Source organism: Caenorhabditis remanei, chromosome I (assembly GCF_010183535.1).
Source record: "Caenorhabditis remanei strain PX506 chromosome I, whole genome shotgun sequence".
NCBI classification, from domain to species: domain Eukaryota; kingdom Metazoa; phylum Nematoda; class Chromadorea; order Rhabditida; family Rhabditidae; genus Caenorhabditis; species Caenorhabditis remanei.
In genome coordinates this window covers 1,091,135-1,107,259 of record NC_071328.1, presented here as the reverse complement: position 1 = coordinate 1,107,259, position 16,125 = coordinate 1,091,135, and the positions used below count along the sequence as shown (strand labels likewise).

The 16,125-nt window shown below is 38.0% G+C and overlaps 1 protein-coding gene across 1 annotated transcript; it reads left to right on the top strand.

Moving 5' to 3' along the window:
- Window positions 1-5,569: 5,569 nt before the first annotated feature.
- GCK72_000140 (uncharacterized protein) lies at window positions 5,570-6,860 on the top strand (the record flags this gene model as incomplete). The annotated part of the gene is made up of 2 exons (XM_053722294.1): window positions 5,570-5,825; window positions 6,571-6,860. The coding sequence occupies 2 exons, from the start codon at window positions 5,570-5,572 to the stop codon at window positions 6,858-6,860; spliced, it is 546 nt and encodes a 181-aa protein (XP_053590939.1).
- Between the last annotated feature and the right edge of the window lie 9,265 nt (window positions 6,861-16,125).

The following is a 16,125-nucleotide window of genomic DNA, read 5'->3' as shown; positions in this document are numbered from 1 at the left end:
TGACCACTTTTTGATAGCTCCACCCACTTTTGAGATATGCGCCTTTAAAGCCAGACGGCTGGAAAGCGCGCACAAGAAAGCTAGACATCTTTAAAGACGCATATCTCAAAAGTGGGTAAAGCTATCAAAATACTGTTAACTACAAAAATATAGCCCTATTTTTGGTCAATTAGAAAAATATAAATTTGGGGCACCTGGGACAAAATGTGACACCAAGGGGACATGTCAAAGTTGACGGATCTCATAAGTAAGAGGAATGTGCTTTTTTCATAACTTTGGAGAGAAATTACTCAAAAAAATTGCGAAAATCATGTAAAAACGTAAAAAATAAGCTATGCGAATCACAATTATCATGTTTTACGTAAAAGTGCTTTCTAGGGGCTCAAAATTAGAAAAAAATTTTAGTCCGGTTGAAAATTTTGCGATTTTCAGCTATTTTAACTCAGCAAAACGAAATTTAAGACACTATAAACCCAAAAAAAAGCAAAAAAAAGGGCCGCCGCCTCGGTGCCAATCGAAATATCTCCCTTTCCACTTGGTGCATCCATGTTTCTCCGTCTCTTTCTCCCTCACTCTCTATTTCTCTAACTCTCTCCGTCTCTCACTATCTCTCTCTTTTCATTTTGTTGCTTCGGGGCTGTATGTATGTGTATTCCCCCTTTCTTTTCTCCTTTGCTGCTGCTGCTGCGGTGACGAGAGAGTAAGAGACGGAGAGAGAGCGGCGACGCGGTCGCGTCGCGGCTCTTGAAGAGATGAGACGCTGGTGGCTCGGAGCTTTAAGAAAGGAGGAGGAATGGGTATTGAGTAGTGGAGAATAGGGAAAATTATGGGGGAGACTATTTACGTCATCGAGAGGGTGTCTGGTGGTGTCTGAAAAAAAATTGAACAAAAAACGTAACCTGCGACTTAAAATCTAGACTTAAAACATACGATCTTAATTTTAAAAAATGAAGAAAATGATTTTTTTTTAAAATTTCAATATTTAAGGGTTTTTGACAAACCTTCAACCCAACTGTTTCAAACTCAAAAAAAAATTGAGCACTTAAGTTTTTTTTTGAAGGGTCGAGTCCCTAGAAAGCACTTTTACGTAAAACATCACAACTTTAAAAAAATTGTTTTTGTTAAAAACATGTTTTTCGCAATTTTTTGAGTAATTTTTCCCCAAAATTATAAAAAAAGCACATTCCTCTAACGTCGATTTACTTTTGAGATCGGTCAACTTTGACATGTCCCCTTGGTGTCACATTTCGTCCCAAGTGCCCCAAATTTATATTTTTCTTATAGAACAAAAATAGGGCTATATTTTTGTAATTGTCAACTTTTTGATATCTCCGCCCACTTTTGAGATATGCGCCTTTAAAGTTAACCTACTTTCAAGGGGCGACGTCCCAGGAGTTAACCTTAAAAAGCACATATCTCAAAAGGGGGCGATGCTATCAAAAAACTTCCAACTACAAAAATGTAGTCCTTGTTTTGATCTACCCAATAATTACAAATTGTGAACGATTGGGACAAAAAATGACACCAAGGGGACATGTCAAACTTTGGAATTTTTAATAATTCAACGACTATGAGTGTTCTGCAAGCATTGTCTACATATTCGGAATTCGCTTAAAGTTTTTAATTGGGGATTCTTACTGTAGGTATGAATTGCGTTAATTTAATAAAAACTGCATTTCAACCTCCTGTTTTTTTCAAGACGGTTACATCTGTATCACAATCTACAGTATCTTCTCATTAAAGGCGTACAACTGAAAAGTGAGCGGAGCTAGAAAAAGTTGTCAACTACAAAAATGTAGTTTAAGACCAGGTCTATTAGAAAAATATAAATTTGGGACTAATGGGACAAAAATTGGCACCAAGGGGACATTCTAGAACTTTAAGTTAAAAAAAAGAATTTTTCACGGTGCTAGTAACTACCGTAACCAAAGTTTTTTCCGATTATCAGTAAAGCGCATTATCTTAGCAACGTGTCATCAGTGTACCCCATAATTTTCACCATTTATTTCAGATCGGTAAGTTATTTATTCAGATCCCAACCCGTCATTTTTTTTTCCATCGAAAAAAATCCAGCTCCTCCACGTGTACCTAAAAAACCGCTGCCACCACCACTTCAAAACTTCTACGTCACCGAAATTTTTGTATTCTGAATAGCTCTATTAGACACAAACAAAAAGTGAGCAACAGGCTCATCGGGAGAGAATTCTCCAACTTCAAGAGCCCTTCACCTCTTTTGTGAATACAGTAGCGGGAGCTTTGTAGGGAAAATATTCGGAAAAGAGAGAATTCCGGATTTTGGAGAGGAAAAAGGACACGCCTACCCAAAAAAATTTCGATTGGAGATGAAGAAGCCGAAATCGAAACATTTTCATTATAGTTGCCACCCTCAACGTCAATTATCCGATTTTTGTCAGAAGGTGAGTTTGTTGCATTTTTTGACCGACTTGAAAACGGTAAAAGCGTTTGACATAATATTTTCTATGTAGATCAAAACAAGGGCTGCATTTTTGCAGTTGTAAGTTTTTTGATAGCTATTTACGCTTTGGAGATATGACGCTTCAAAAAGTTGGAAATTTTAAAAAATCGTGAAAATAGGCAAACTTTGACATGTCCCCTTGGTATCTTGTTATCCCCAATGTTTCAAAATTATATTTTTCTGGTAGATCAATTTTAGGGCTCTAATTTTGTAGTTAAAAGCATTCTAATAGCTATACAGGGTTTTGAGATATGCGTCTTTAAAGATAGTCATTTGTTTCAAATTTTGCAAAAAAAAAAGTTTTCTGAAGAATCAGAATTTTTTGAAATTTGTTTTTAGTTAATGTTTTTTTTTAATTGGGTTTAATTTTTGACACTTTTATGTCATATTCCTGGTTACATTGTTGTAAATATCACATTTTCCCTTTTGTAGGTTTAGAATTTACGTTTTTCGAAAAATTTCGAAATTCAAAATTTAAGTGTTTTTCACAGGGTTTTTTCAGCAGTTTCTTTTCAACCAACTAAACCAAATTTATATTTTTCTGATAGACCAAACATAGGGCTTTATTTTTTCAGTTGACAGCTTTCCTCTAGCTCCGCCCACTTTTGAGATATGCGTCTTTAAAGATTGCCTACTTGGGGGAAGGCAAGCTACAGTATCCTAAATGTGCATATCTCAAAAGGGGGCGGAGCTATCGAAAAGTGTTCAACTACAAAAATGAAGCCTAAGAACTGGTCTACTAGAGAAATATAAATTTGGGACATCTGAGACAAAAAGTGAAACCAAGGGGACATGTCAAATTAGGGAACTTTTCAGTTTTTTCAAATCTTTTGCGTTTATCAGTAGAGCCCACTTTTAGCATACTTTGTGTAACAGTCCTTGAAACTTTAGACAAGGTACAAAAACGCGCCAACGACGCCCCAGATAGTCATAACTGCAGTGACCCGAAACCATTCGCCAAAAAACAGGATGACCTGTCGCTTCCGCCCTTTTAACTTTATTCCGAACATTTTTGAAAATGCAATTGAGCGTGTAGTATGTTGACTGAAATAGGTACCACACCTTGATACTGAAAACCTATAAAAGAGAAGAGGCCAAACAAATATGACACCCCTATATCATCACCTCACTTCTCAAATATTCTCTTTTTCAGAGAAGAAAAGAAAAATGTGGCATTTCTCCGCTAAATCCGTTCTACTATTATTATTGGTGTTGGTGGCAACAGTGGCCTGCCAGTATAGTACGGAAGAAGGAGAAATGATTGGGGCGGCGAGATCGAAGAGAAGCTATTATGGAGGTTATGATATGTATGGGTAAGTTGGGCCAAACCGAGGAGTTATGCGTTTTCAATGGTTTTCAACAGTTTTCATTTTAAAAAACACACTTTTCCGGTCAGGACAAAATTGGAAGGTGGGATTTTATACCCGTGGTTTCATACCCGTGGTGCGCGAGCCATAAAGCTAGGCGTAACCGTGGTCAGATTCTCAACCGGACCGAAACGGGCCGCGACTTGCTTGAAACTGAGTTTTATGAACTGAAAAATCAGTTTTCCTCATACTTGCAAATTTACGGCCCGGCCCGAAGGCCCGGCTTCAAAAAAAGGCACCCACTTTTTACCAAAATTTTTGGCTTTTTTTGAAAGTTTACATTAAAAAATTCAATTTTTTGATGCATAACTAGCTTTTGATTCAATTCTGAAGTATAGTCAAAAATTCGACGTTTTTGGGAAAAAATTCAAAAAAATTCAAATTTTTGTTCAAAATTTTAGTTCAAATTTGTTCAGCCGGGCCTTCGGGCCGGGCCTTGTAAATTCTCGTCACGGCCCGGCCCGGCCCGGCCCGTTGCAAGTATGGTTTTCCTCATTTTCCCCTCAAAACTCCAAAAATTCGATTTTTAAAATAAAAATTTCCGAGTAACCAATTTTGAACATTTTTGGGTTGAAAATTCGCTTTTAGTGGGGGTTTTTGAGTATTATTTATAGAAATGCTCATATTTTTCAGCACATTTTGAAATACATTCTGAATTTCCTCCAAGGGATCCCTATTTTAGACGTTTTTTTTTCGAGAAAATTCGTTTTAAAATGACGATTTTTAGCAATTTTTGAGTTAAACTAAACCCCATACTTGCAAACCGGGCCGACGCGTAACTCGCGTCAAACTGAGTTTTATGAGCTGAAAAATATACCAAAATGTAGATCTCGACGAGTTCTACGTCCGTGATCTACTACGGGCCGGATGGCTATTCGTTAATATGTCGCGGGCCGTGAAAAAGTGCCAAAAAACGCGAAAATGGCCAAAAAAGCCATTCTAGCCCGGCCCGCGGCACATTCTCAAATAGCCATCCGGCTCGTAATAGGTCATGGACATAGAACTCGCCAAGATCTACATTTTGGTATATTTTTCAGTTCATAATATTGAGTTTCAAGGGAGTTACGAGCCGGCCCGTTTCGGCCCGTTTCGGTCCGGTTTGCAAATCTGAAAAATACACTAAAATGTAGATCTCATCGAGTTCTATGCCTATACCATACGTCAGGCCGAATAGCAATCGTTAATGTGCCGCGGGCCGGGCTAGAATGTTTTTTTGACACTTTATCCGCGGTATATTAACGATCAGCCACCTGGCCCGTAGTAGGTCACAGACCCGGTTCACAAGTATCGTCACGACGCTTAACCTTATGCCCGTTCGAGCCGCGAAATGCAAGACGAGTTGCGTTTTTCCAAGATTTTGCAGTTTTTCTCTATTAAAACATTGAAAACTGATACAAAATGTTTTGAAACCGCTTTGCTTTTTTAACCGCGACACCTAACCTAGATTCTGAGTTTTTGAGTCTTTAGGCATAGGCTTACGGTACCCTGAGAGGTTCAAGATTCTAAGTTTTTGAGTCTTCAGGCGGATATCAAATTGTCTTGTTTCAAAAATCAAAAAACTGCAAAAAATATCATTAATCGTGCATACCGCGTAACCCGCTTCAAACTCAATATTATGAGCTGAAACATGTACCAAAATGTAGGTCTTGACGAGTTCTATGTCTGTGGCCTATTATGAGCCGGATGGCTATTAGAGAATGTGCCGCGAATCGAGCCAAAGTGACACATGGCCCATGACGCGCCGTCCAAAAAACTGTACCAGAGGCTTCAATCGCTCCGCGCCGCGCTTCTCGAGCAACTTTGCTGTAGTGGGTCTTGTTGCAGTGACGACTTCTGGTATGCCGGACGGATTATTGGAATCATTGTGGGCATCTGTCTCCTACTCTTCTGTTGCTGCCTACCGTGTGTCTGTATTGCGGGAATCTGGTTTGCCGGATGGTTTGGACTCAGAAACCGGAATCAGAAGAAGAATGTGCAACAAGGTATGGTAGGAGGGTTCTAGGGTTACTGTAGTTCCCAATTTTTGACTTCGACATGTGCCCTTGGTGTCAGTTTAAGTCTTTTTATTTAAAATGGTTATCGTATCTTTCTTGTCAAAAAATGAGTTTTTTTTTCAAATTTTCACCGAAAAATCAGTCAGCTTTGATAAGTCTTCCTACTATCAAACTTTATCCAAACAGCCCAAAATTATATTTTTCTGATTGATCAAGCCTAGATCTCCATTTTTGTAGTTGAAAACTTTTTGAAAGCTATTCACGCTTTTGAGATATGCGCCTTTAAAGACTGGCTCCAAGAATAAGCGTTGATTGAAAATTGTCATGTTTGACGTGTCCACTTGATGTCAGTTTTTGTTTTACTTGTTTCAAATTTATATTTTTCATGTAGATTAAGTTAAGGGCTACATTTTTGCAGTTGAAAAATTTTTGATAGCTCTTCCCCCTTTTGAGTTATGCGCCTTTAAAGATGGTCTACTTCCAGAGCGCTCGCGCGGGAGAGGGGAGGAGACGCAGAGAAGCGAGACACCCTCCTCTTTTTGTACGCTCTCTCGCCTTCTTTTAAGACGCTAGTTTTGACGCTCCGTATCTCAAAAGCGTGAATAGCTATCAAAAATCTTTCAACTACAAAAATGTAGCCCTTGGGTTGATCTATCAGAACATAAATAAAAAATATATATATATATAACTTTTCCGGTGAAATATGATGTAATAATCCCAAATTTCAGTTTAGTCTCCTCTCCAATCATCGCCACCCAACCGTCCCAATACCCGCAACCTATCGCTTCTTCTTCTAATTATCCCGATGTCCCTGGCAACGCTAATTATATCCCAGTAACCCGTCAAGCTCCTCCTCCTCGTCAAGTAATCCACGTCGACTCGTCACCAAGAGATTCTGAAATTTCGCGTGTCATGGTACCTGGTGATCAGGTCATCTATTCTGCCGAAGACCGATATTATACGTCGTCGACGGCTCCGGCAACCGCCCATCGACCCGACGCGTATAATGTCTCGAGGTACTAATTCTATTGTGTCTTTCATTTTTTTTTCTTTCTATTTTCCTTCTTTTTCTATCTGCTTGTATATTCCGCAATAAAAATACCGTTTTCGAAACTTCCTTGATTAAAAACCAATGATATTTTTAAATATAGATATAGACCAGAGATAAATCTCCATTTTTGTAGTTTACATCATTTCGATGGCTCCGCCCACTTTTGAGTTATGCACCTTTAAAGGTAGCCTGTGTTAACTGAAAGTTGTCTCATTTTGACATGTCCCCTTGGTGTCATTTCATGTCCCAACTGTCCCAAATTTATATTTTTCTGGTTGAAAAAGTTAAGGGCTACATTTTTACAGTTGACAACTTTTTGATGAATCCGCCCACTTTTGAGATATGCGGCTTTAAAGCCACACATCTAGAATGTGCGAGGGTGCAGTTCGAGAGAATAGACATGTTTAAAGGCACATATCTCAAAAGTGTGTGGAGCTATCAAAAAGTAGTCAACTACAAAAATGCAGCCCTGTTTTTGATCTATCAGAAAAATATAAATTCAAACTATTTTGAATGTAATAAGAAATTGTGACGAAGTCTCAAAGATAGCCAATCTTGGAGCGACCGAATTTTCAAGTTTTGTGATTTTTCTGTCATTTTAATGAAAACTGAATGAGTCACGTGTTTCATGAAAAAGGAATAGAATCAATTTTCAAGAAGATGTGAGAATGAGAAAGAAATCTGATACATCGTAAGGATGAAGTGCCACGGACCCCCCGTGGCTCAACTTCTGAAGTTTTTTCTCCAATTTTTTTTAATTCAGAAGATTTCAGAAGACGTCACTCGCTTTTAGGTGGACCTGTCCATCCGGTCATCTCCCAAAAAAAGGAGAATCTTTTTGGAGAATTTGGAGGGGGGGGGGCATGCACCACCAAAAGAATGGACGATAAATTTAATTTAGAATTGGGGGGGGGGCTTTGAGAAAGAAGAAAAGGGGGACAAGAAGCTTTTCAAACTAGAGACTCATCATCTAGATTTGAGATTCTTCCCTCCTTTTTTGAGGAATATTGAGGAGTTTCAAGAATGGATGAGAGTATTGTGTTTTGTTACATTGGTGGATTTGGCTTAAGTGAGTTGCAGTAGAAAAAACGCGTTCCCTTGAGGTAGTATGGGCACTTTTTGGTAGGGATCATCTATTACCACGGCGCATGTCTTACAACCACGCTCTTCCGAAACCCAAGAAAAGTCTGTGCGAAGTTGAGAGACGCAGAGAAAAAGAGACATTTCTCAAGGGGATTTCGGTGGAGCGCAGTTGTAAGAACTGTGCCGAGTTAATACGTGAGTTTCTAGACTTACCTCCGCCGCGTTGACCTACAGGCGCGCGCGCATTTCTCGTCGCAGTTTTACTCAGCGTCGTTACTCCCTTTTGAAGAGGTTACTTTCTTTTTTAGTTTTAAGGCCATTTTCATACTTTTCTTGTGGTTTTAGGGGGTTATAGGGTTATTCAGGTCATGCACAACTGTATACATTCTTCCTTATTCACGATCGTCGAGAAACTAGTTTTTACAAATCTCAAATCTCAATTGTCAGTTTATCGTTGGTCTAACAGCATTTTCCCCTTTTTCATATTTCGACATACTTGTGTAAAAAAAAACTCTAGTAAAAGGGAAAAGTAGAAAAATGTGGAATAAATGTGAAAAATAAATTTTTACACCTGAAATAAACCCATTAGGATCTGACAACGGCACATTACTCCTTTTTGTAGATTTTTACCTCTTTCTTTGGGTTTTCGACCGTTTTGCCCAGTTTTTGGAGCTGAGACCTTTTCCTCTGGGCTTTAGACTGGTTTTGGTCATTTCGAGTTGTCTGGCTTCAAAATGAATAGTTAATTACATTTTATCTTAGTTTTACCTGTTTTTTCGTGCAGTTTGCTGAAAATTATGTCAAAGTTGTGTGGGAGAACTGTAAATGAATTTTTTTACCCTGATTGTGTCAATCGCGTTGTTTAGCTAGTAAATGTGTATTTATTTATTTATTTATTTATTTTGAATACGCACGCAAGGTACGTGAAAATTAAGAGTTGAGAGTTCAATATGTCCGTGTCCGTTATCCTTAAAAACGTGAACTTCCTTCATTTACTGTATTTCCTTTTCTTGTTTCTTGCTTTAAAAGAAGTTTCGAAAGTAACAAGCAAGGACCTTACACGATTGATACCAGGTGAAACACACAAGATTGGCGGCCGCATTATTACTCGAGTACAAAACACGAACTTGTACTTCAATTCCCGAAACTTTAGCCAATGTCGATCTTTTGCTTTCTTCATCTTTCTTCTATATAACTTCCTGGTTTTTCTTTGACTTCTCATCTTACGTTTCCTAGCAATTTGAAGCTCCTCTTGCACCATCTCCCATTTTTTCTTCTGTGACCTAATACGACGTTTGATCTCCTGCCTTTCTTTCCTAACAGCTCTTCTAGCAGCTCTTCTGTCGGATTCCCGTTGTTCTCTTAACTCCGCTACCAGCTCACGGATACACCCACTTTCTTTTAAATGTTGAAAGATATCCTCCACATCCACATTCTCTTTGAACCTGTAGTATTTATTACTGAAATTTCAGCCGATGCGCAGTCAATTTAGTGTTCACAGTTAATGATGGAAGATACTGAGCACTTTTGCAAGAGATGTTTCTAAACCAAACTTTTTGAAATTAGTATAAATTTTGCCTAAAATTTCCCTCCTGCTATTCCCTTTTAGGTTTTTTTGAAAATTTCCGTTCGTTTTGTCATAAATATCAAAAATAGTGTGACCGCCAACATATTCAAGATGTTTTTTTCGCGTTTTTTTGAGCCAAAAATGTTATTCGTGAATAAATAAAGAATAATAAGACACTTCATTAAAACCTATTATTCCAAAAAGAGAGAAATAATCAAAATAAGCGTTCATCATCATAAAAACCTTCTTTTTTTTTTGAAAAACTGGCTTAGTCCCTAACTAGCAGAGTTGTACGAAATGACATTTTTCGATTTCCGGAATGACGAAATAACCCGGAATTCCGGAATTTCGGAATCTGGAATTTTCGGAATGATTCGATAAATTGGCAAGGCCAAGTCTTTTTTCGAGTGTTTTTAATGATAAATAAAGTTTTAAACTACTTTTGAGGATCAAAACATAAAAAGAAGTGCTATAGCTGCTTTTTAAAATCAAAAAATTTTTTAAACTTCAAATTCTGGATTCCGGAAAAATTAAACTCAAAAAACTGGAATCCGGAACCGGAACCGGAATGTCAAAAAAACCCAGAATTCCGGACAACTCTGCTAACTAGAACAAAAAAATTTCCGTACATATGCACGGGACGCTCCTTACAACCGCGCTCTACCGAAACCGCAAGAAAATTGTGTGCGAAATTAAGAGACTCAGAGAAAAAGAGACATTTTTCAAGAGCATTACGGTGGAGCGCAGTTGTAAGAACTGTGCAGAGCTGATATATCTGCCGGTTTGTCCGGATATCCAAATATTGCAAAAAATATATTTAGGGCTCCTTCCCATCTCAGAAACTAAACTCTCTCCCTCTATGCTTTTTACGTAAATGTCTAGTCTGCTGACCCGTCTCCTCCTCCCACTCTCCTAAATTGAAACTTCCCCCATTTTCCCCCAAATCCCACCAGAATCCACTTCCTCATTTTCATTTCTCCAGTTCCTTGACGTCTTCTGATGCTTCTCGATGATTTTTGAATCTTTTCATTGTCCCCGCCGCAAGCTCCGCCCACTTTTCTCTAAAACTGCACAAAGTGCTTTGTCGGGCACTGCACACCGTGTGAAACAATGGGTTTTGTCCTTTTTCTCACAATTTTTTGATTTTTCTCATGATTTCTAGAATTTTCTCACGGATTTTTAGTTTATTGCGTCAGTGAGTACAAAAATTTTTTGACGGGCACATGTTCCTTATTATTATTTTGCTGAGCTAGAACAGCTGACTAACTTAACGGTGTTGGTTTACGCTTTTTTTTTTGAAAAACCAGTATTTAAGTGGTTAAAAGTAATTTGAAAAAAAACATTTCGGAAAATTTTTTTTCGCAATTTTTTTTGGAAATCTCTGATAGCTATCTACATTGATAGGTTTTTAGGGTTTTATAGATTATGTACTTTTTTCGATGTAGAAGAGACGCAGAGAAGCCAGACGCTCTGGCTTCTCTGCGCCCTCCTCCTTAATCTACCCCTCGAGCCTCGATAGTCAACTTTGACCTGTCCCCTTGTGTCACATCTTGTTCCACTTGTCCCAAATTTATATTATTCTAATAGGTCAAATCAAGGGCTACATTTTTATAGTTGAAAGTTTTTGATAGCAGTTCACGTTTTCGAGATATGTGCATTTAAAGATTGACACTGTTAGGAAGCGTTAATTGAAAATGGTCACGTTTTATATGTCCACGTCGTATCAGTTTTTATTCAAATTGTTTTGATATTGTATTTTTGTTATAGATTGAACATAGGGCTACATTTTTGTAGTTAAAAGTTTTTTGATAGCTATTCACGCTTTTGAGATATGCGCCTTTAAAGACAGATACCTGAAGAACAACTCGAGGGAGACAAAGGGAGAGACGCAGAGAAGCGAGACACCCTCCTCTTTTTGCACGCTGTCTCGCCTCCCAATCTTTAAAGGCGCATAACTCGACAGGGTGAAGAGATAAAGAAAAGTTTTCAACTACAAAAATGTAGCCCTAGCTTTGATCTTCCAGAAAAATTTAAATTTGAGACAATTGGGACAAAAAGTGACAAATCAGGGGGACTTTTTCAACACAAGAAATCTTTAAAACTTCATTTCAATTCAAAAAATTTCATTTGTTTTTGTAATTTTTGCTTATTTTAATCCTTCATTTCACTATTTTCAACATAAAGAAGATCTCTGAAATAAATTAAAAGTGTCCCATAAGAAGACTTTAAGGAGAACACCCGATGTGTGGTTTTTGAAACAGAAAATAGGAAAATAATTGAGAAAAACTTATTATTGTTTATATTTTTGCTCTCAAGACGAGTTTTTGAGCTCTTCAATTTAGAATTTATGAAAAATAGCAGAGCGGGAGGGGAGGAGCCTAAGAGGCTTAGGCTTAACTAGTCTCATCTCATTTTTCTTGTTTTTTTTTCGGTTTTTAAATAGGTTTTTGCTATTTTGAGCATTTTTCAAATGATTACCGTAGTCTTCTTGGAAAAACTTCTTTTTTTGAGTCAAATAATATTTTTTCGATAAAAAATCGATCTACTTTGAGATGTCCCTTTGCTGTCTCTTTTGTCCCTGTGGTCCCAAATTTATATTTTTCTGGTAGATCAAAACTAGTACAACATTTTGGTAGTTGGAAATTTTTTGATAGCTCTTCACGTTTATGAGATATGCGCCTTTAAAGAGAGTCAATTTTCAAAGGGCGCGCAGGGAGAGAGAGGAGACGCAGAGAAGCGAGACGCCCTCCTCGTTTTGCACGCTCTCTCGCCTCTCAATATTTAAAGACGCATATCTCGAAAGCGTTGATAGCTATCAAAAAGTTGTCAACTACAAAAATGTAGCTCTATTTTTGATCTACCAGAAAAATATAAATTTAAATAATTTTGAGTAAAACTGAATGCTTGAAAACTGACGAGTTTTAAAAATTTAATTTTTTTCAAAAAACGTTCATATCTCAAAACCCTATATTGCTATCTGAAAGCTGTCAACTGCAAAAATGGAGATCTAGATTTGATCTACCTAATCACTCACTCACCTTCCAGAACATTCTGCTTTCTGCTCACTTTTCTGCTCTTTTTTCTAAGATCAAACAATTATTTCTCTCAATTTTTATCAAATTTAATTTGCAAACTCCACCACTATACAACTACCGGAAAAATTGGTCTCGTGCAGCCACTGACTGATCATAATCGTTTAGTCCCCCCCACCCTACGTAATTTAACCCAATTTCGACTCTCTCTCCCCTAACTCTTTTTGTTTTCGGCGGGGCGGGTGGCCGCCCCGCCCGTGATTTCTAGAAATTGGATATATTGGAGTGTGTCGTGTGTCATAAGGAATCAGTCATCACTATATATTACGTTGTAGCACTAGATATCAACTTCCACAGAATCTGAAAATTGATGAAGTTTGACATGTCCCCTTGGTGTCACTATTTGTCCCACGTGTCCCAAATAAATATTTTTCTGGTAGATCACATCAAGGGTTACATTTTTGCAGTTGGAATTTCTTTGATAGCTATTCACGCTTTTGAGATATGCGCCTTTAAAGATTGTGAAGCGAGAGAGCGTGCGGAAAGAGGAGGGTGTCTCGCTTCTCTGCGTCTCCTCCCCCTCTTCGCTGAAAGTTGACTATCTTTAATGACGCATATCTCGAAAGCGTGAATAGCTATCAAAAAACTTTCAACTACAAAAATGTAGCGCTATTTCTGATCTTCCAGAAAAATATAAATCTGGGACATCTGGGACAAGAAGTAACACCAAGGGGACATGTCAAAGTTGGTAAACTTTCAAAATTTCAAAATTTTCAACTTTATGCTACTCTCCAATTTTTTCAACCTATCTCAAGTACAATCAGCTTGATTTTTGATTTTTGATCACATTGACTTTTGTGCAATCTCATGCAAATCAAAAAGTCTATCCTAAGATTCTGAAAAGATGTTTGTCACAGCTTCCCTTTGCAAAGATCACTGTTTTCTAGCCACGTGCTGTCGCTGCTGACTTCTTCAGACATTCTGATCATTTTGTAAATTATATTATCCATAGGTAACTAGCCAATGAGAAAAATCAGTTCCCGGTAACCCAGTTTGAGTCGCTTAGAATCACTTAAATCCAAAACGTGACCCACCACAATACTCGTTACAAAAAGCAAAAAAGAATGAGATAGCGGAAGAATCGAACCCGCGATGCTCAGATTACTGGCCAGAGTTGTTACCGGGTACACCATGAGTGTCGGCCGGCGCGGCGAATCAGAGGGTTGTGATAAGGCGGTGGTGGCGGCGGCTTTATCACAACCTTTGAGTTCGCGCCGCCGGCCGACACTCGTGGTGTACCCGGTAAGGAGTCTGACCAGTAATATGAGCATCGCGGGTTCGATTTTTTTGACCTCCCATTATTTTTTGTTTTTTGTAACGAGTATTGTGGTTGGTCACGTTTTGGTTTTAAGTGATTCTGAATGAAGTTACAGTACCTCAAGAAGTCAAAAATCACAAAAAAGTGGTTCCCATAATGTACTTCTCTCCTAATTAGTTAATTAGTCAGAGTGACTCTTTTTCCTCCCTCTACTTCTCTGCGTCTCCATCTCTCGAGCTCTCGTCACTTGTCAATGGGCGTTGACTACTTTAATTTGAAGGGAACTGCTCTCGAAAAGAAAAAAAAAACACTTCTCTTCTTTTTCTCTGTTTTTTTCTGTGAGATGGGGATTAGGCCAATTCCAATTCCAGCGAACGGAAATGAAATGGGATTTCTCTCTATTTTCGATTTTTTTTCGAGAAACGCGAAACGCGCATTTTTTTCAGTTCTTTAAAAAAAATTGCACTGCTTGATAGGTTACTGTAGCTGCAAACACGCTCTATTGACCCGTTGAAAAGACGCCAGACGACGAGATTGTCTAGTCGTCTGGGTCTCCTACAGTTTTGACATATCTAAGCACCGAAATTTAGAATTTTTGGTCTTGGATCATGTTTGCTAAGGTTTCGACTAACTTTTGTGCGTAAAATGGAAAAATTCGATGGAAGATCAAAGCTCAGATTCCAAAACCTCATAACACTAAGACCTCTCACTCAGACCAATCCAATTGTCTCCTTCTATATTTTCACTATATTTTTGGTCATAAGGCCTATTTACCTGGAATATAATAGAACGCATGATTTTATATAATTATGTAATTGACGTTCTGATTGTCTGATTTGGCTTCCGGCTTCTAGAACATTCTGGAGAACTGGGAAGGGTATTTAGGCGATGCATAAAGCCAAGTACAAGGTAAGTTTTTTTTTGGACGCATTTGAGTTTGAACCATTATAGAATAGATGCGTCTCAATAAAACACTTCTTACAGTAAATATCTATAACTGACAGCTCCAAAAATTTAGTGAAAATAGGTCAACTTTGACATGTCCCCTTGGTAACACTCTCTGTCCCAAGTGTCCCAAATTTATATTTTTCTGGTAGATCAAAACTAGGGCAACATTTTTGTAGTTGAAAGTTTTTTGATAGCTCTTCACGTTTTTGAGATATGCGTCTTTAAAGATAGCTAGCTTTCAAAAGGCGCGCGGGTCGAGGGGAGGAGACGCAGAGAAGCTAGACGCCCTCCTCTTTTCGTACACTCTCTTGCCTCCCAATCTTTAAAGGGGCATATCTCCACACCGTGAAGTGCTATCAAACAGTTGTCAACAAAAAAAAAGTAGCCCTAGGGTTGATCTACCAGAAAAATATAAATTTGAAACTACTAGATCAAGAAGCAATCTTCTGGCACTCTTCTAAAGTTGGCTTATTTTTTGAAATTTTCTAAAAATTGACTTTTCGCGCAGTGTACTGCAAAGGGCTTCATGTTTTCAAAGTTTGTTACGACTTTCACCAAAAAAACGCAAAATTTGAAAAAAAAAACCTTAATCGTTCAACTTTTAATGAGTTTCGACACGTCTCGGTTCTAAAACGTCCCAGTGTTCATATTTGACATTTACATCAAAGTGAATAACCAAAATTCATTAGACCGGAAAACAAAATTCTGACATTTTTAATATCTTGAAGGTGTGCTAGATGTACACCGCTAGAAATTTGAACTTCTGAATAATTTGACATATTTTTTTCAGTTCCAAAGTTTCCCATCGCATTTTCACCTGCTCTTTTTGATTTCTTGGGTTTTCGGTCTTTTGAAAAAAAAAGTCTCGCCTAATTTTTCCCATTTTTTTTCTTAAGAACGGCTTGGTTTTACTCGAAATTCGTTTTTGTTGAAAGCACGCTCTATTGACACTGACTCAAGCTACCGTACCCCTAGATAGCCTAGAAAGTTCGCTCTACTGACAATTAACGTTTACGCATGTTTTTACAGTCGCTCCTTGCAAATGCGCTCCACTGATAATCAGTTTTCCTTAAGATCTCTGAATTACTATACATCATGTTCAGTAGTAGTAAATGCGCTCCAACGACACCAAGAAAACAATTTTTTGCAAAAGCTACCGTACCCCCAAAATGTCATTTGTTCCCCCCGTTTAATTGGTTTCATTTGGTGATTTCTCTCATTTCCTATCTTCTTTTTTCTCTTCTCTTCGCTCGTTACTCCTCCCAACTCATCTCATTTTCTTTTTTTTT